At 43.4% G+C, this 20,465-nt stretch overlaps 1 protein-coding gene across 2 annotated transcripts in view; it reads right to left on the bottom strand.

The window, feature by feature from the left end:
- Nucleotides 1-17,200, bottom strand: part of cemip2 (cell migration inducing hyaluronidase 2) — a 71,309-nt gene extending 54,109 nt beyond the window's left edge. Inside the window, exons 1-4 of one of the 2 annotated variants that reach the window (XM_036935630.1) lie at nucleotides 16,854-17,200; nucleotides 15,599-15,936; nucleotides 15,260-15,400; nucleotides 13,127-13,694 (exon numbers count right to left, since the gene is read on the bottom strand). In XM_036935630.1, coding sequence (XP_036791525.1) covers nucleotides 13,127-13,694; nucleotides 15,260-15,400; nucleotides 15,599-15,920 — 1,031 coding nt within the window. In that variant the 5' untranslated portion in view covers nucleotides 15,921-15,936; nucleotides 16,854-17,200. Of the gene's footprint in view, nucleotides 1-9,364; nucleotides 9,441-13,126; nucleotides 13,695-15,259; nucleotides 15,401-15,598; nucleotides 15,937-16,853 lie in introns of those variants that run through there. The other variant, XM_036935631.1, reaches the window with a different exon arrangement.
- Between the last annotated feature and the right edge of the window lie 3,265 nt (nucleotides 17,201-20,465).

Here is a 20,465-nt window from a genome sequence, read left to right as displayed (position 1 = left end):
CCCTAACTTCTGAAAAGGCCGCATCGCAGTAAATGCTGTAAGGTCAATAAAGATGCCGGAATGACCGTTTAAATAATAAAATTGGCTTCACCTCTTCCAAGCATTTTTTTCCCACTGTTGAAACAGACCACCTTTCAAGACACAAAAAACAATTAAGATGTGGCCAATTACTAGGTGTGTCCAACACACCTGAACACACTAAAATTGACAAAACAAAACTACTGACTGATGAGGATGAAGTTGAGGGTAAATATATACATACAGTTGAAGTCAGAAGTTTACATACACCTTAGCCAAATACATTTAAAAAACGTTGTTTTTTACAATTGCTGACATTTAATCCTAGTAAAAATTCCCTGCCTTAGGTCAGTTAGGATCACCACTTTATTTTAAGAATGTGAAATGTCAGAATAATAGTAGAGAGAATTATTTATTTCAGCTTTTATTTCTTTCATCACATTCCCAGTGGGTCAGAAGTTTACATATACTCAATTAGTATTTGGTATCATTACCTTTCAATTGTTTAACTTGGGTCAAATGTTTTGGGAATTCTTACTAGAATTAAATGTCAGTAATTGTAAAAAACTAAGTTTAAAGGTATTTGGCTTCCACACGCTTCCCACAATAAGTTGGGTGAATTTTGGCCCATTCCTCCTGACAAATCATCATTAGTCATTTAGGTCAACATTGGATCATTCAGAGATCCTCACTGAACTTCTGGAGAGAGTTTGCTGCACTGAAAGTAAAGGGGCTGAATAATTTTGCATGGCCAATTTTTCAGTTTTTGATTTGTTAAAAAAGTTTGAAATATCCAATAAATGTCGTTCCACTTCATGATTGTGTCCCACTTGTTGTTGATTCTTCACAAAAAAATACAGTTTTATATCTTTATGTTTGAAGCCTGAAATGTGGCAAAAGGTCGCAAAGTTCAAGGGGGCCGAATACTTTCGCAAGGCACTGTATGTTTAACACTTTTTTGGTTACTACATGATTCCATGTGTTATTTCATAGTTTTAAATGGCTTCACTATTATTACATACAGGCTTTCACCAAATTGACAGAAATGTTATGATTTTTATTTCATGGGGTGGATTATCCCTTTATGTTGTTATTTTCAACCATTGCGTAACCTTTTCAGGCGTGGTAATCTTTTAAACTATTTCCCCTTGCATTACTGTATGGATTTTAGCCTCGCATCTGAAGATGCACTCCACACAATGACGTCTGGAAGAAGGCCTGACTATCAGCTCTCTGTGGAGGCTGATCCTAACGACACAATCACGGGCCAACACGCCACTCAGCAGATCAAAGAGCACCTTTACCCGAACCATCTGTGAAAGCCCCCTGCCCTCCCAGCAGCCATTAGTCAGTGTGTGTGTGTGTGTGTGTGTGTGTGTGTGTCTGTATGCATGCATGCCAGTGAGAGAAACTGCATGTTTGTTGTTTTTGTTTTTTTAAATCCCAGAACATCCTTAATTGCCCGACACACGTCACACACTTTTTTAACAGGCTCTTTCTTTAGGCCAGTAATAGCCCTGTGGACAATAGATGAGGTCACGATACTACTGTCCATCAGAGCTCGGTCCTCTCAGATTAGGTAGATGACACGTGGCCAGGACGCACCAGGCAGGGGCGGACAAAGGGCTTTTAAAAACGGACAAACCATTTGATGTGGGTCTGACAGGGGTAGGGAAGGGCAATGGTCATTACTGTCACTCTATGCAGTGGGTGTGTTTGATCATTGATAGTGGATGTGTTAGCTTAAAGTGGATTGTTGCTGTTCGTTTCAGAGGCTCACCTGCAGGATCCTGGGGGGGGGGTCAGATGATGCATGAATGCCCATAGGCAAAGTACAAGTGTGTGTGAGTCAGGGTTTCCATTAAGGAAAGGTAGCGCCGGACAACGTGACCGAGAAGATTTGAATTTATCGGCAATTTGAGAAATTTACTAGACCCATATGCATTGGGAGTGTAACCCATTAGGGCAACCACCCACGGTGCTCAGAATGACAGAAATCACATTTAGATTACAGTAATTAATCTTAAACAGAACATGCAACTCCTGTAGTGAAGCAGACAATAAAACATAATTTTATAACAGCGCACTTGATGCTAGCGGAATTTGACATATTTGAAAATCAGAAATCAGAAATTCTCTGAGAGGAAACGATGCCTGGGGTCTTTGTCCATTTTTAGGGCCTTCCTCTGACACTGCCTGGTGTAGAGGTCCTGGATGGCAGGCAGCTTAGCCCCAGTGATGTACTGGGCCGTACGCACTACCCTCTGAAGTGCCTTGCGGTCGGAGGCCGAGCAATTGCCGGACCAGGCAGTGATGCAACCGGTCAGGATGCTCTTGAAGAAGCAGCTGCAGAACCTTTTGAGGATCTCAGGACCCATGCCAAATCTTTTTAGTTTCCTGAGGGGGAATAGGCTTTGTCGTGCCCTCTTCACGACTGTCTTGGTGTGTTTGGACCAATCTAGTTTGTTGTTGATGTGGACACCAAGGAATTTGAAGCTCTCAACGTGCTCCACTACAGCCCCGTCGATGAGAATGGGGATGTGCTCGGTGCCCCTTTCCTGTAGTCTACAATCAACTCCTTAGTCTTGGTTACATTGAAGGATAGGTTGTTATTCTGGCAACACCTGGCCAGGTCTCTGACCTCCTCCCTATAGGCTGTCTCGTCGTTGTTGGTGATCAGGCCTACCACTGTTGTGTCGTCTGCAAACTTAATGATGGTGTTGGAGTTATGCCTGGCCATGCAGTCGTGGGTGAACAGGGAGTACAGGGGGGGACTTAGCATGCACCCCTGGGGAGCTCCAGTGTTGAGGATCAGCGTGGCAGATGTGTTGCTACCTACCCTCACCACCTGGGGGCGACCTGTCAGGAAGTCCAAGATCCAGTTGCAGAGGGAGGTGTTTAGTCCCAGGATCCATAGATTAATGATGAGCTTTGAGGGTACTATGATGAACGCTGAGCTGTAGTCAATGAACAGCATTCTCACATAGGTGTTCCTTTTATCCAGGTGGGAAAGGGCAGTGTGGAGTGCAATAGAGATTGCATAATCTGTGGATCTGTTTGGGCGGTATGCAAACTGGAGTGGGTCTAGGGTTTCTGGGATAATGGTGTTGATGTGAGCCATTACCAGCCTTTCAAAGCACTTCATGGCTACGGACGTGAGAGTTACAGGTCTGTAGTCATTTAGGCAGGTTGCCTTTGTGTTCTTGGGCACAGGGACTATGATGGTCTGCTTGAAGCATTTTGGTATTACAGACTCAATCAGGGACATGTTGAAAATGTCAGTGAAGACACCTGCCACTTGATCAGCACATGCCCGGAGCACACGTCCTGGTAATCCGTCTGGCCCCGCAGCCTTGTGTATGTTGACCTGTTTAAAGGTCTTACTCACGTCGGCTATGGAGAGCGTGATCGCACAGTCATCCGGAACAGCTGATGCTCTCATGCATGCCTCAGTGTTGCTTTCCTCGAAGCGAGCATAGAAGTGATTTAGCTCGTCTGGTAGGCTCGTGTCACGGCTGTGCTTCGCTTTGTAGTCTGTAATAGTTTACAAGCCCTGCCACATCCGACGAGCGTCGGAGCCTGTGTAGTATGATTCAATCTTAGCCCTGTATTGACGCTTTGCCTGTTTGATGGTTCGTCGCAGGGTATAGCGGGATTTCTTGTAAGCTTCCGGGTTAGAGTCCCGCACCTTGAAAGCGGCAGCTCTACCCTTTAGCTCAGTGCGAATGTTGCCTGTAATCCATGGCTTTTGGTTGGGGTATGTACGTACAGTCACTGTGGGGATGACGTCCTCAGTGCATTTATTGATAAAGCCAGTCACTGATGTGGTGTATTCCTCAATGTCATCGGAAGAATCCCGGAACATGTTCCAGTCTGTGATAGCAAAGCAGTCCTGTAGTTTAGCATCTGCTTCATCTGACCATTTTTTTATAGACCGAGTCACTGGTGCTTCCTGCTTTAATTTTTTGCTTGTAAGCAGGAATCAGGAGGATAGAGTTGTGGTCGGATTTAACAGATGGAGGGCGAGCTTTGTATGCGTCTCTGTGTGTGGAGTACAGGTGCTCTAGAATTGTTTTCCCTCTGGTTGGACATTTAACATGTTGATAGAGATTTGGTAGAACTGATTTAAGTTTAATTTAAGCATTAAAGTCTCCGGGCCACTAGGAGCGCCGCCTCTGGGGTGAGTGGTTTCCGGTTTGCTTATTTCCTTATACAGCTGACTGAGTGCGGTCTTAGTGCCAGCATCTGTCTATGGTGGGAAATAAACAGCCACGAAAAGTATAGCTGAGAACTCTCTAGGCGAGTAGTGTGGCCTGCAGTTTATCACAATATACTCAACTTCAGGCGAGCAAAATCTAGAGACATCCTTAGATTTCGTGCACCAGCTGTTGTTTACAAATATGCACAGACCCCCCCCCCCCTTGTCTTACCGGAGTGTGCTGTTCTATCCTGCCGGTGCAGAATGTATCCTTCTAGCTGAATATCCATGTCTTCATTCAGCCACGATTCCGTGAAGCATAGGATTTGTTTTTTATGTCCCGTTGGTAGGATATTCGTGACCTTACCTCGTCGAGTTTATTATCCAATGATTGCACGTTGGCGAGTAATATTGACGGTAACGGCAGCTTTCCTAGTGGTCTTCTGTGGGTCCGGACGAGGCATCCGGCTCTTCGTCGCTTCCTTTTGCGAATGATTGGGATGTCTGCCCTGTGGGTTGTTTGGAGAATATCGTGTGAGTCCTGCTTGCTGCTGTGGTTGTTGTTTAAGAAATCTTTGTCTAATCCGAGGTGAGTGATCGCTGTCCTGATATCCAGAAGCTCTTTTCTGCCGTAAGATACGGTTGCAGAAACATTATGTACAAAATAATTGACAACTATCGCGAAAAAAACCCACATAATAGCACAATTGGTTAGGAGACCGTAAAACGGCGGCCATCTCCTACGGTGCCATCTTGCTGGTATAGAAATTAACATTAAATTATCTAGCAAGAGCTTTGGTGGACATTCCTGTAGTCAGCATGCCAATTGCATACTCCCTCAAAAGTAGACATCTGTGGCATTGTGCTGTGTGACAAAACCACACATTTTAGAATGGCCTTTTATTGTCCGCAGCACAAGGTGCACCTGTGTAATTATCATGCTGTTTAATCAGCTTCTTGATATGCCACACCGGTCAGGTGGATAAATTATCTTGGTAAAGAAGAAATACTCACTAGCGGGGATGCAAGCAAATGTGTGCACAACATTTTAGAGCAATAAGCTTTTTGTGCATGTGGAACATTTCTGGTATCTTTTACTTCAGCTCAAAAAACATGGGACCAACACTTTACATCTTGCATTTAGATTCTTGTTCAGTGTATCATCATCATCATCAGATGATCCCATTTATCCAGTGGAGACCTAATAAAATACGTTTCCCTCCAACAACTGTCTGTCCTGAGCTCACTGGCGCTGGAAGCTCGGAGGGCCTGGAATAGGCTAGTTGAGACAATGTTTCAAGTTAGTTCGAGACAGCTTCCAGATGGATCCAGTTGATTGATTTGATACTGTTGCACTTCCCTAGTGATAGCTCAAGTCAAGAAGCATAGAAAACAGAGGCAGACAGGCTGAAGAGAGATGTGATTGAAAAAAAAAAACGGAATTTATCAGTATATTTTCTACTGTTTTTATTTGTAGGCTTTATGTATTTTTATTTAGTTGACAATGGAAGTTTTAGGCTAAAGGCTGCATTGGCCATCTGAGTTCCATGTGCTCATTTAGGTTATTTATACAAGCTCCCGATTGGTGCAGCGGTCTAAGGCACTGCATCTCAGTGCTAGAAGTATCACAACAGACCTTGGTTTGATTCTAGGCTGTATCACAACTGGCCGTGATTGGGAATCCCACAGCGTCTGGGTTTGACCGGGGTGAGCCGTCATTGTAAATAACAATTTGTTCTTAACGGACTTCACTAGTGAAATTAAAAATAAATGTAGCTGCCAATGATCACTCGTTTTATATTTTTAGCACGGTTTTTATGATTAACCACATGAGAATGATTTTGATTAATTAAGACATTATTAAAATGAAACTGTTCCATGGAAATGTGAAAATCATAACTGGCACGCAGATAGGTAGAAATGGTAGAATAAATTGTATGTTTCCCCAATCTTGAACTCTTGCACCGCCTATAATGTTTTTAGAAAATAATTGCCTCCATGTTTCTATGGTCAGATTTTCAGGCAAAGTAAGGCATGCCTAATAATAGGAAGTAAATCATTCAGGTTTCAAACCATTAAGTATGTTTTCAAAATGCAAACTGCCTCCAGCTCACATTGTAAAGTGGTGGGTGAGGCGGTGATCGATTGTTTTTTTCCTCGGTCAATTTGGCAGGGAACAACTTTATTCTTCGGCTTTTCACACACACACACACACATCAAAAGCCGGCAATTACCAGCTAACGGAAACCCTGGTGTGTGTGTGCAAGCTTGCGTGTGAGAATAGTCTGATGTGCGCGTGTGCAATAACTCAATTCGCCCTTGCACTCCTTTGGCAAAGGGTATAAACACTGTCAAATACCCTGAACCCTGCTAGCTAGCTCACACACAGACATGCATGCTACGCACAAACAAAATCAGTGTGCAATCAGGAAGCATAACAGACCCTGTTTATGGTGCCTGGGCAGTGCGACCGATTTGTGATCAGTTCATGAAAGCGTCACGCTACGGGTTTGATTGATTTGGCGCTGGGGACCAAAGCGTTGCCTTGGCAACAACTCCACGTGTGAAACGTAAGGGAATTGTTTAAGCGCATTGCATAGATTTTTAATTAGGTAAGCGCATACTGAAGGGATTTTACGGTAGTTTTAAGGCATGTATGACAAAGTCTCTGGTTACTATGAAGACGCAGTGCTGCCAACTTAGTGACTTTGTCGCTAGATTTAGCAAGTTTAATACCCCACCTGTGAGTTATTGGTAAAAAAAAAAAAAGGAGTATAGTGACAAATGTAGCTACTTTTGGTTGCTTTCCCAACTTCCCTTTTTGTGTGTGTGCGCGTGTGGCTCCACCGGCTGCTGGGTGTGTGTGTGTACACCAATGGCAGTCGGTACCACTTAAGATTGCGGGAAGATTGGTCTTATTTCTATTACAGCATATTGGATGACTGTCATTCATATTCCAGTCACCATTCACAATGTAACATCGATAGGTTTAAGCTACTACATGATACTTCTTATACCCATACATTTTCCCTATACCCATCACAAGGTTGCTACAACCTAGCCTATGAATTAAAGTTTATAACGGAGGTGCACAGGTCGAGATACATTTTTGTAATCAAGGTGACAGATATTGAAACATTTAATAACACGTTGCAATCTTTTGCCTGCATCTAGCTGATCTAGGCAGATATCATTAGTCCAAAAGCTGCAAATTAATTTCTATTGGATAAATTCAGTTAATGTTTATCTCCGTTTAGTTCAGTTTGCTTCCGTTTAAGAAAAGGGGTTTATTAAAAATATTTTAAATGATCACATGCAAACACAGTTCACTTTCATAGCAGCCACATACAAACAGCATGATCCTTTTGATCGTTGTATTCCTTCTGGCAGCCGTTTAGCAGTTATACTGACGGGCCTTGGTGGCAATAAATTAATCAAAGCAAAAGCTTACCTTGACTTGGAAGAGTTCCAGTGCTGGATAGCCATAGCCAGCTAGCCAACATAGCGTCCCTGTTTGTTTGAGCCGGGTGTTTGACTAGGCTAAACTAGCAAGCTGCATTCGCTAGCTGTAAAAGTGTATACAACGAAATATAGCTCTCCCTCTCTCGCTTCTCCTTCATTTTTGAAGATATTAATTTGTTCAAAACTGTTCAACTATTGTCTCGCTCTCTTTGAGTCAATTACTCACCACATGTTATGCACTGGGGTGCTAGCTAGCTGTAGCTTATGCTTTCAGTACTAGATTAATTCTCTGATCCTTTGATTGGGTGGACAACATGTCAGTTCATGCTGCAAGAACTCTGATAGGTTGGAGGACGTCGTCCGGAAGTTGCATAGACTTACAGAGTAATTATGACAAGGGGGTGACAACCACGAGTCTGCTAGGTTCTGTATTGAAGTCAATGTACCCAGAGGACGGAAACTAGCTGGTCCCCCGGCTTAACCATGGTGCTACCCTACAAAGTGTTGTTGCGGCCTTCTTTCCAAAACAGTGTGTTTTATATTGAATATATTTAGAATAGTTTTATCCAAAAAGGTTAACTTTAATGTTTCACTGTTTTTTATGAAATGTCCTTCCTCCTCTGAGAAGCCTCCACTGGTGTGTGCACCTGTCACTTGCGCCCCTTCCCCCGCCTCTCGGTCCTCTCCCCGCTGCAGCAGCGAGTGAGGTGAATTTATAAAATTGGTTCCTTGTCAAATGACACCACAGCTCGCCAAGGCATAAATCATAATAAAAAATGATTAAACAAATATTTTATTAAATAAGTTACCTTACTCTGTTTTATCTGTGCAGTTTAATTATTGAATCAGTTCCTTTTTGTTCTCCTTCACAATTTTGTTTTGCTTTGGAGAATTGATCATGGCATGAGAGACTGGGGGACAGCATAAAAATATTATTTGTTTTTTTTAATGGGAATGCGCAAATTAACATTATGATGTCACCACTACGTCGTAGTGGACTTCTAGTGACAAATGGAGCATCCAACCTCTACTTTCCTTGAAAAATAGTTGGCAACACCGTGGAGACGACCTGATTCACTGAACTTCTCCTCAGAGGTCGTATATATTTTGGGAGATGGCAAAATACAATTTCTACATTCAAGACAAATTGATTGAGAAGATAAAACACATTTCATTGAGTTACTATTTTCTCCACTTGTTTCTATTACTTTCTAGCATGTCAAGCTAACTTATAGTAGGCAGCTAGCTAGCCAGCTAGCTTTGTAGCCATGGATTGTGCACCTTCCATTGTTTAAGTGGCTAGTTATACACCTAGCTAGGTTGTTGATGTTTTCTTTCGCAACCAGGGCAGAGGAAAGCAACATTCATTTCTACAAATGCTGTTTACATTGATATATATATACCCTTGTAAAAACTGACTATCCTACCGATCCTTGACTTCGGCGATGTAATTTACAAAATAGTCTCCAACACTCTATTCAGCAAACTGCATGTAGTCTATTACAGTGCCATCCAGTTAGTCACCAAAGCCCCATACACTACCCACCACTGCGACCTGTATGCTCTCGTTGGCTGGCCCTCGCTACATATTCGTGGCCAAACCCACTGGCTCCAGGTCATCTATAAGTCTTTGCTCGGTAAAGCCCCGCCTAATCTCAGCTCACTGGTCACGATAGCAACACCCACCCGTAGCAAGCGCAAAGTCGACACTTCCTTCGGCCGCATTTCCTTCCAGTTCTCTGCAGCCAATGACTGGAACGTACTGCAAAAAAAAAAAATCACTGAAGCTGGATACTTATATCCCCTTCTCTAACTTAAAGCATCATCTGTCAGAGCAGCTTAACGATCACTGTACCTGTACACAGCCAATCTGTAAATAGCACACCCAACTACCGCATCCCCATTTTGTGATCTATCCTCTTGCTCTTTTGCACCCCAGTTTCTCTACTTGCACATCCTCATCTGCACATCTATCACTCCAGTGTTAATGCTAAATTGTAATTATTTCACCTCTACGGCCTATTTATTGCCTTACCTCCCTACACTTCTACATACACATGTATTTTTTTTCTCTATTGTGCTATTGACTGTACATTTGTTTGTGTGTAACTGTTTTTGTCGCACTGCTTTGCTTTATCTTGGCCAGGTCGCAGTTGTAAATAAGAACTTGTTCTCAACTGGCCTACCTGGTTAAATAAAAGGTGAAATAAATAAATATCCATAATAAATTAAGCACTTAACCTCTCTAGGCTAGGGGCGGTATTTTCACGTCCGGATGAAAAGCGTGCCCAAAGTAAACTGCCCGCTACTCGGGCCCAGAAGCTAGAATATGCATATTATTAGTAGATTTGGATAGAAAACACTGACATTTCTAAAACTATTTGAATAATGTCTGTGAGTATAACATAACTTATTTGGCAGACGAAACCCTGAGGACAAACCATCCAGGAATTTTCTTTTTTTGAGGTGACAGTGTTAAAAATGGTTTTCTATGTGGATCTAGATTTCTAAGGCACTTGGTTGCAGTTCCTATTGCTTCCACTAGATGTCAACAGTCTAGAAATTGGTTGATGTTTTTCCTTTGAGTAATGAATAAGTAGTCATGTCCTATCTGGGTGGATAGCCAAGTGTACTGTTGTGGATGGGGCGCGCGACCTGAAAGCTCGCTTCACTTTGGTTTTTATCCGCTATTGAACGCAGTTTATTCCATCTTAAATTTTATTGATTATTTACGTTAAAAAAATACCTAAAGTTGGATTAGGAAAGTTTGAAATGTTTGGACAAAGTTTACAGGTAACTTATTAGACAATGTGTAGTCATGTCGGGCAAGTTGGAACTGGTGTTTTTCTGGATCAAATGTGCCAAATAAATGGACATTTTGGGGATATAACGATGGAATTTATCGAACAAAAATAACAATTTGTGATGTTTATGGGACATATTGGAGTGCCAACAGAAAAAGCTCTTCAAAGGCATGAATTATATCGTTATTTTTGAGTTTAGTGTTGCGCCTGGCAGGTTGAAATATGATTGTCATGTGTTTGTTTGATGGGGCGCTGTCCTCAGATAATAGCATGGTTTGCTTTCGCCGCAAAGCCTTCTTGAATTCTGACACGGTGGCTGGATTAACAAGAAGTAAAGCTTTAATTTGGTGTATTGCACTTGTGATTGTATGAAAGTTAAATATTTCTAATATTTTAATTTTATGTCATTTCACCGGATGTTGTCAAATCGATCCCGTTAAACCTCTCTAGGGTATGAGGGACGCTAGCGTCCCATCTGGACAACATCCAGCGAGGTTCCAGAGCGCCAAATTCAATTACAGAAATGCTCATTATAAAAATTCAGAAAACAAAACATATTTTACATAGGTTTAAAGATTAACTTCTTGTTAAACCAACCACAGTGTCATATTTATAAAATGCTTTTCGGCGAAAGCATACATAGCCCAGAACATAGCCCAGTTGACAAATTATTACAAACAGTAACCAGCCTAGCAGAAGCATTACAAAACTCAGAAATAGAGATAAAATTAATCCCTTACCTTTGATGATCTTCATATGGTGGCAATCAGAAGACATTCATTTACTCAATAAATGTTCCTTTTGTTCGATGAAGTCTCTTTATATCCAAAAACCTCAGTTTTGTTAGCGCGTTTTCTTCAAGAATCCACAGGCTCAAACTCAAATTGTAAAGTTCAGAAACATGTCAGACTATGTTTATATTCAATTCTCAAGGTGTTTTTTTTTGCCAAAATGATCTTTAATATTTCAACCGGACAATAACGTCGTCAATATAAAAGGTAAACAAGAAATGCACGTGCCTGAAAACTCTGCGTCACGTTAGGGTCCACTCGTTCAGACATTGTAAACGGCCAGCTCCTCAGTCTCAGTTGCTAATATATGCATATTATTATTAGTATTGGATAGAAAAGTTTCTAAAACTGTTTGAATTATGTCTGTGAGTATAACAGAACTCATATTGCAGGCAAAAACCTGAGAAATTCCACTTCCTGTTTGGATTTTTTCTGGGGGTGGCAGATCTTCAACCAAGCTCTCCTGCGTTCCACCGGTCATCTGAAGTCATTCTAATTCTCCGGTTGGAACGTTATTCAAGATATATGTAAACAACATTCTAAAGATTGATTCAGTACATCGTTTGACATGTTTCTACTGACTGTTACGGAACTTTTGGACATTGTCACGTTATTGTGGATGCGCTTTATGACTTTGGAATTATTTATTTATTTATTATTTCATCATTCTGATGAAGTTCAAAGGTAAGGAAACATTTATGTATTTTCTGGTCTCTGTTGACTCCTTTTCTGAGCTCCGTCTCAGATTATTGCATGCGTTGTTTTTTCCGTAAACTTTTTTTGAAATCTGACACAGCGGTTGCATTAAGGAGAGGTATATCTATAATTCCATGTGTATAACTTGTATTATCATCTACATTTATGATGAGTATTTCTGTTGAAACGATGTGGCTATGCAAAATCACTTGATGTTTTTGGAACTAGTGAATCTAACACGCCAATGTAAACTCAGATTTCTTTATATAAATATGAACTTTATCAAACAAAACATGCATGTATTGTGTAACATGAAGTCCTATGAGTGTCATCTGATGAAGATAAAATGAATCACTAACCTTGAATTATCTTTATTTCTGCTTTTTGTGAAAACTGGAAAATGGCTGTGCTTATTGTGGTTTGGTGGAGACCTAACAATCGTTGGTAGTGCTTTCGCTGAAAAGCCTATTTGAAATTAGACACTTTGGTGGGATTAACAACAAGATTACCTTTAAAATGATATAAGACACACGTATGTTTTAGGAATTGTAATTATGAGATTTCTGTGGTTTGAATGTGGTGCCCTCTAATTTCACTGGTAGTTGTCATATCGATCCCGGTATTGGGATTGCAGCCATAACAAGTTAAAAGAAAAGATAAGGGGTGTCCCTCTATGTTCAGGGGAGACGGTGTGTTTTTGACCTGTTCGGGAACTGTGAAGGCGAAAACTACAGTCAGCTCATTTTGCACAAATCCTGGAAGCAAGCATGCTTAACCCTCCAGCCATTCACTTCCTGACGGAATATGGAGTGATATTCTGCTGGCAGATAAAATGAGATCCTGCTGGCAACGGTATTGAAGGAAAGGGTGCGCCTCTATAAGACATTAAAGATTAGGCTTGATCTTGTGGGACAGAGGAATACAAACCCTCTATCACCCCCAGGAGATGGGTAGTATTAACAGTTACACACCCCTCCAGACAATGACGCAGCTTCAGATGGAAAGCAATCGGATTTTCCTGTGACGCGCTACACACTGATGCTCCCAAATAAGATGACACTCTTGCATCACCTACGACTCCATCTCAAGTCATTGTCTACCTATTCTTTACCAAATTCATTAGGTTATATTGATTTTGTATACAATTGTATCGTTACCTGTATTTGAGGTCCTGGACGTATGTACTACCAAGCAGGCTCTGGATGGTTCTCTTGGTCTCGTCCAGCAGGCTCTTGACAGCCGAGTCTCCCACGGCCAGCGTGACGATGCGCCTCGCAGGCAGCGACCGGAGCAGCTGCGTGAGCCGCTGGCTGTCGTTGCGTGACTCGTGCGTGTCGTAGCGCTCGCTGAACAGCACACTGGCCGTGTCCTGGTCCACCACACGCAGGTTGATGCCACGGCTAAAATTGCGCTGGAAGGCATAGCCCCCCATGGCTAGACCTGAGGAGGAGACGCTGCGGGTCAGGAGGGTCCACGACAGCCTTTCTGTCCCATGAATCTCCAGGGTTGCACCACTACGCACCCCGATGAACTTCCGGCCCAATTCCGGTACTTCCGCGACTGCCTTTTCATCTGAACGGCCCAGCAGGGCGATTGTGGCCTTGGAGCGGTAGCGGCATTTGGGGGCACCGATGTGCAGCGCACCCCCGTCTTCAATCAGCACATGGCGCGTTCTGAGAGTGATGTTTTTGGAGCCCTCAGCATTGTCTGCAAAGACCACTCGGCCTGCGAAGAGACAAATATAAATGACAAAACATGAAGACAATCCGTTCAGCAGAGGCTGTGTTCTTTATTCCTCAACTTCATCTCGGAACCCAGTATTGCATGCTATGACTATTTACACTGGATTCGGAAAGTATTCAGACCCCTTACATTTTTCCACATTTTGTTACGTTACAACCAACATAGATTAAGTTACATTTTTAAAATCGTGTCTCCCTGGTGGCGCAGTGGTCTAAGGCACTGCATCACAGTGTTAGAGGCGTCACTACCTTAGAGGCTGTATCATATCCGGCCGTTTACGTGAGTCCCATAGGGCGGCGCACCAAGCCACGAGGTCGAAGGAATTGTCCGTAGAGCTCCGAGACAGGATTGAGTCGAGGCACAGATCTGGGGAAGGGTAGCAAAAACGTCTGCAGCATTGAAGGTCCCCAAGAACACAGTGGCCTTCATCATTCTTAAATGGAACAAGTTTGTTACCAACAACACTCTTCCTAGAGCTGGTCGCCCGGCCAAACTGAACAATCGGGGGAGAAGGGCCTTGGTCAGGGAGGTGACCAATAACCCAATGGTCACTCTGACAGAGCTCCAGAATTCCTCTGTGGAGATGGGAGAACCTTCCAGAAGGTCAACCATCTCTGCAGCACTCCACCAATCAGGATATTATGGTAGAGTGGCCAGACAGAAGTCCCTCCTCAGTAAAAGGCACATGACAGCCCCATGGAGTTTGCCAAAAGGCACCTAAAATCTCTGACCATGAGAAACAAGATTCTCTGGTCTGATGAAACCAAGATTCAACTCTTTAGCCTGAATGCCAAGCTTCACGTCTGGAGGAAACCTGGCACCATCCCTACAGTGAAGCAAGGTGGTGGCAGTATCATTCGGTGGGGATGTTTTTCAGCAGCAGGGACTGCAAGACTAGTCAGGATTGAGGGAAAGATGAATGGAGCAAAGGATAGAGAGATCCTTGATGAAAACCTGCTCCAGAGCACTCAGGACCTCAGACTGGGGCAAAGGTTCACCTTCCAAATGGACAACAACCCTAAGCACAAAGCAAAAACAACGCAGGAGTGGCTTCGGTCTCAATGTCCTCGAGTGGCCCAGCCAGTGCCCGGACTTGAACTCGATCGAACATCTCTGGAGAGACCTGAACATAGCTGTGCAGCGACGCTCCCCATCCCACCTGACAGAGCTTGATAGGATTTGCAAAGAAGAATGGGAGAAACTCCAAATACAGGTGTGCCAAGCTTGTAGCATCCTAACCAAGAAGACTCAAAGCTCTAATCGCTGCCACCGGTTATTCAACAAAGTACTGAGTAAAGGGTCTGAATACTTACGTAAATGTGATATGAGTTTTTTGCAAAAAAAAATAAAAACCTGTTTTAGCTTTGTCATTATGGGGTATTGTGTGCAGATTGATGAGTGGAAAAAAAATGATTTAATCAATTTTAGAATAAAGCTGTAACGTAACAAAATGTGGATAAAGTGAAGGGGTCTGAATATTTTCCAAATGCGCTGTACTTCTGAGCTAGCCAGAAACAGCATTCAGACCAGAGAGAGGACTAGCCTACCTCCTGATTGGATGGTTAGGGAGTATAAGGTGGCAGAAGAGTCCAATCGAAACAGATCTCCCCTCCGAACGACCATGGCCTTCTCTGGGTTGTGACCAGGGTTCCAGCTGCTCAGGGAGGTGCTGTGGTCTGGACAGTTCCCTGTACACACAGACATGACCAATCAAAGACAACATCACTGACACAGCACTTAGATATAGCTCTAAGACAGAGCAAAACAGGATACGATCGGTCATTGACTATAGTTTAGTCTCATTCCTGTGGAACAATGGGCCTAAGTAACTTAGCCAGGTCAGTATTATCAGCTCATCACATCCTCATACTCACAAACACACTTACCATCCAACACGTCTCCACTGGTGAGGCTGTGGATGAGGATGATCGAGAAGAAGAAGGCCCCCATTGAGATACCGAAGCATATTAAAGTATTCCTCTTCCTCTGACCACGCTCTAGGCGGTGGCCATTCTCTGATAGGCTAAAGGTCGCCCGGCGCTCAGGAGGTGGGCCAATGGGCTTCAGGGGGGGAGGGGGTGGGGCCTTAGTTGGAGGCGGGGAGTGGACAGGTACGACCCTGCCGGGGACGAATCCTGGCGACCGGTGGGTAACGTTGGGCGGGGCCACAAAGACCGGGAAGTAACTGGAGCCATCACTTATCTGCATGGTATCTGTCTGCTACCTACCGACAGAGAGAGAGAACAAAAGAGAGAGAGAGGGAAGAGGAGGGCAGGGAGAGAGAGGGAAGAGTGAAAGTGGAAAATAAGGGGATCTTAAACTCAGGGAAACAGGCAATGATCCAGCAGGCCTTTACTGTTTTCCCCAGGTGGGGAGTTTAGTTGAAATGTATAATTAATCCGTCCATCCAGGATGTGACCGTGGCTGCCCTTGTCCAGAGTAATGAAGGAGATGTTCAATGTATTGCTATATTCTGAAGCCAAGTTAAAAAGAGAACCCAGATGGCACCAATTAGAGTGCTAGAGGAAAATGCCCCCCCTCACACACAAACAAAGCCAGCTGGAACAGTAGTAATGGTCTGACTAGCCAATGATTTAATATTTAGGCCTAAACCTATGTCCGCAACAGTCCCATCATCCATGGACATCAAACTGTGTTCTTTCAACGGGAGAAACATACTTACTATACATATGTACTTCATACACATTTAATACATTTCTCGTATCAGAAATGCAAGATATGAAAGGAGTAACTGGCTGGGTTAATCATACACATCTGCAACAAGAGAGTGAAATGGTAGAGTAGCATGAAGGATGTCGTGCTGGTTTTTGGTCACATATCTATTTTAAACAGTACTTTACAGGCGAATACACACCTCTGTCTCCACTGACAGATGACAGAAACATGTTGCATCCATACATTAAGTAACTGAACTTTTAAACAACATGGAGTGTGTAGTTTGGATCAAGCGCCCCCTTTTTACTATGCAATAATCATAACGTTCTTCTGTTGAAAATTCACACAGTCGCTCGGTCTGTATGGGCTACAGACAGACCGTTTGCTAAATACTTAAAGGAAATCTTCTATCACCTTCACCCGGGGCTGATTGCGGTACCATCGGAACAATGTGAGGTCTCCTACCTTGCACGGGATTAATCTGTGCCCTCACTCACGCTCTCTTCCAAAATGCAAGCGTTGTCCCCGACGCGTGGACTGACGGAACTAATAATGAGAAATCAATAGTTTGCGTTCTGTGTACTTTTTATACTTTTACATGGTGTTTTCTTTCGGGGCTGTAGACCGCCAGCCCCATTCACAGGCGCGGTTTGGAGAGAGGAAGTGAGGAGGAAGGAGCGCACGAGCACATGGGAGGAGCTTGAGTTGACTAACAGTGCCGCCACCTGCTGACGCACGAACGGAAGACAGGGCACAGGCCAGGGAGTCTGAGTCTCCTTCTCGTTCTTCTTGTGGATTTCCGGCGCTGAAGCCAATGCACAGCCATCTTGGCACTCTATTGTAAAAACAAACAAAAAAAGATTTTGGAAGCTATATAAATGCATAAGTAATGTCTACATTAGTTTTTGACAGACTGATTATATTAGACACATTTTCATTCCTCCCAAACAAGGTAAATAAATGCCTTTTATGTGCTCTCCATGGCCGATGTGAGCAAAACTTTAAACAGGTTAAGAATCAAGAGGCCTCCTGGCCAGACGAAATACCAGGGTGCGTTCTCAAAGCAGGCGCAGAGCAGCTGGCAGGTGTCTTCACAGACATTTTCAATCTCTCCTTGTCCCAGTCTGTAATCCCAACATGTTTCATACTGACCACCATTGTCCCTGTTCCCAAGAACTCTAAGGTAACCTGCCTAAATTAATATCACTGTGTAGCACTCATCTGTAATTATGAAGCGCTTTGAAAGGCTGGTCATGACACACATCAAAAGGAGGCTGCTGAGGGGAGAACGGCTCATAATAATGTCTGGAACGGCGCAAATGGAATGGTTTCAAACACCTGGAGACCATGTGTTTGATGTATTTTAAACCATTCCACTAACTCTGCTTAAGTCATTACCACAAGCCCGTTCTCCCCAATAAAGGTGCCACCAACATCCTGTGCAACACCCATCATTCCAAATACCATATACTCAAGCTTATTCGCATACCGCCCCAACAGATCCAGAGAAGACAATCTCAATTCCACTTCACATTGCCCTTTCCCAACTGGACAAGAGGGGAAATAACTACAGTATGTTAGAATGCTGTTCATAGGCTGAGCTGTAGTCTTCAACACCTTAGTCTCTGCCATAAGCCATTGTCATTTTAGAGAACTTGATAGTACGGTTTGCTTATGTCAATGTTGTGAACAGAGTACCCTATTGGGGCAGTGGGGTTATGGTATGGGCAGGCATAAGCTACAGACAACAAACACATTTGCTTTTTATCCATGGCAGTTTGAACGCACAGAGATACTGTGACCAGATCCTGAGGCCCAGATCCCGCAAGGATCTGTACAAAATTCCTGGAAGCTGTAAACGTCCCAGTTCTTCCATGGCCTGAATACCCACCAGACATGATACCCATTGAGCATGTTTGAGATGCTCTGGATCAATGTGTACGGCAGGGTGTTCCAGTTCACGCCAATATCCAGAGACGTTGCACAGCCATTGAAGTGCGACAACATTCCACAGGACACAATCAACAGCCTGATCAACTATGTGAAAGAGGTGTCGCGCTGCATGAGGCAAATGGTCACATCAGATACTGACAGGTTCTGATTCACGCTCCTTCTCTTTTCTGAAAAGGTATCTGTGACCAACAGATGCATACAGTTTTTCCAGTCATGTGAAAGCCATAGATTAGGGTCTAATGAATGTATTTCAATTGACTGATTTCCATAGGTGAACTGCACAGTAACTCTTGCATTTATATAAACGTTTTAATAAAACAGATTTTTGATCTGCTCAGTAATGGCAAATGGCTGCATTATGTTTTCCTGTTAGTTTGTGAATAAGCTTTTTTATCATATCCCCGATTTACACCCTGGCTCTCGACCCCGCCCTGTGCAACTGGACTTCCTGACGGGCCACCCCCAGGTGGTGAGGGTAGGTAACATCTCCACCCCGCTGATCCTCAACACTGGGGCCCCACAAGGGTGCGTTCTGAGGCCGCTCCTGTACTCCCTGTTCCCCCACGACTGCGTGGCCATGCACGCCTCCAACCCAATCATCAAGTTTGCGGACGACACTACAGTGGTAGGCTTGATTACCAACAACAACGAGACGGCCTACAGGGTGGAGGTGAGTGCCCTCGGAGAGGGAGCAGCCCCCTATCCACATCGACAGGACAGTAGTGGAGAGTGTAGTAAGTTAAGTTCCTCGGCGTACACATCACGGACAAACTGATTTGGTCCACCCACACAGACAGCCCTAAGGCTCTCCAGAGGGTAGTGAGGTCTGCACAACGCATCACCGGGGGCAAACTACCTGCCCTCCAGGACACCTACATCACCCGATGTCACAGGAAGGCCAAAAAAATCATGAATGACAACAACCACCCTAGCCACTGCCTGTTCACCCCGCTATCATCCAGAAGGCGAGGTCAGTACAAGTGCATCAAAGCAGGGACCGAGAGACTGAAAAACAGCTTCTATCTCAAGGCCATCAGACTGTTAAACAGCCACCACTAACATTGAGTGGCTGCTGCCAAAATACTGACAACTCCAGCCACTTTAATAATGTAAATTGATGTAAAAAAATGTATCACTAGCCACTTTAAACAATGCCACTTAATATAATGTTTACATACCCTACATTACTCATCTCATATGTATATACTATACTCGATACCATCTACTGCATCTTGCCTATGCCGTTCTGTACCATCACTCATTCATATATCTTTATGTACATATTCTTTATCCCTTTACGCTTGTGTGTATAAGGTAGTAGTTGTGGAATTGTTAGGTTAGATTACTTTGGTTTTACTGCATTGTCAGAACTAGAAGCACAAGCATTTCGCTACACTCGCATTAACATCTGCTAACCATGTGTATGTGACAAATAAAATTTGATTACGTACTTGCCAGCTTGCAATAAAATATTTCAACCGCTAGAAGATGTGCATATGCATGGTCTAAAGTTTGCAGGGAGGTGAGCGCACTCGCACCAAGTAAACATTTTTAAGAATGCCAACTTTTGCCTGAAACCCAAAAACGTGCATGCGCTGATTATATTTTGTACTTACACAGGGTTTATTAATGAGGCCCTTGGAGTTTGCAAAAAGGAACGTGAAAGACTGATCATAACGCAAAAGATTCTATGATCAGGTGAGACAAAAATCCAACTCTTTGGCTTGAATGCAAAGCGCTATATCTGGAGAAAACCTGGCACAGCTCATTCCCCATCTAACACCATCCCTACCATGACACATGGTGATTCAAACCGGACAATGACCCCAAGCAGAGCCAAAGCAATGCTGGAACAGCTTCAGAACAAACATGTGAAAGTTATTGATCAGCCCAGCCAAAGCCCAGACTTGAAACCCATTGAAAATCTGTGGAAAGTCTTGAAGATTGATGGGGAGTGGTGGGGAACAAACTTAAGAGCTTGGGGGAAAAAAAATTAAACAATTTAAAAATAAAAAAATAAAAAATCAGGGAAGAACGGGAGAAAATCCCCAAATCCAGATGTGTAAATCTGATACAGACATACCCAAGACGACTCAAAGCCGTAATCGCAGGCAAAGGTGCTAC

Source organism: Oncorhynchus mykiss, chromosome 11, assembly GCF_013265735.2.
Source record: "Oncorhynchus mykiss isolate Arlee chromosome 11, USDA_OmykA_1.1, whole genome shotgun sequence".
In the NCBI taxonomy this organism is placed as follows: Eukaryota; Metazoa; Chordata; class Actinopteri; order Salmoniformes; family Salmonidae; genus Oncorhynchus; species Oncorhynchus mykiss.
Note: the sequence above shows the minus strand (reverse complement) of the source record. Positions and strands in the feature narration are given on the sequence as shown.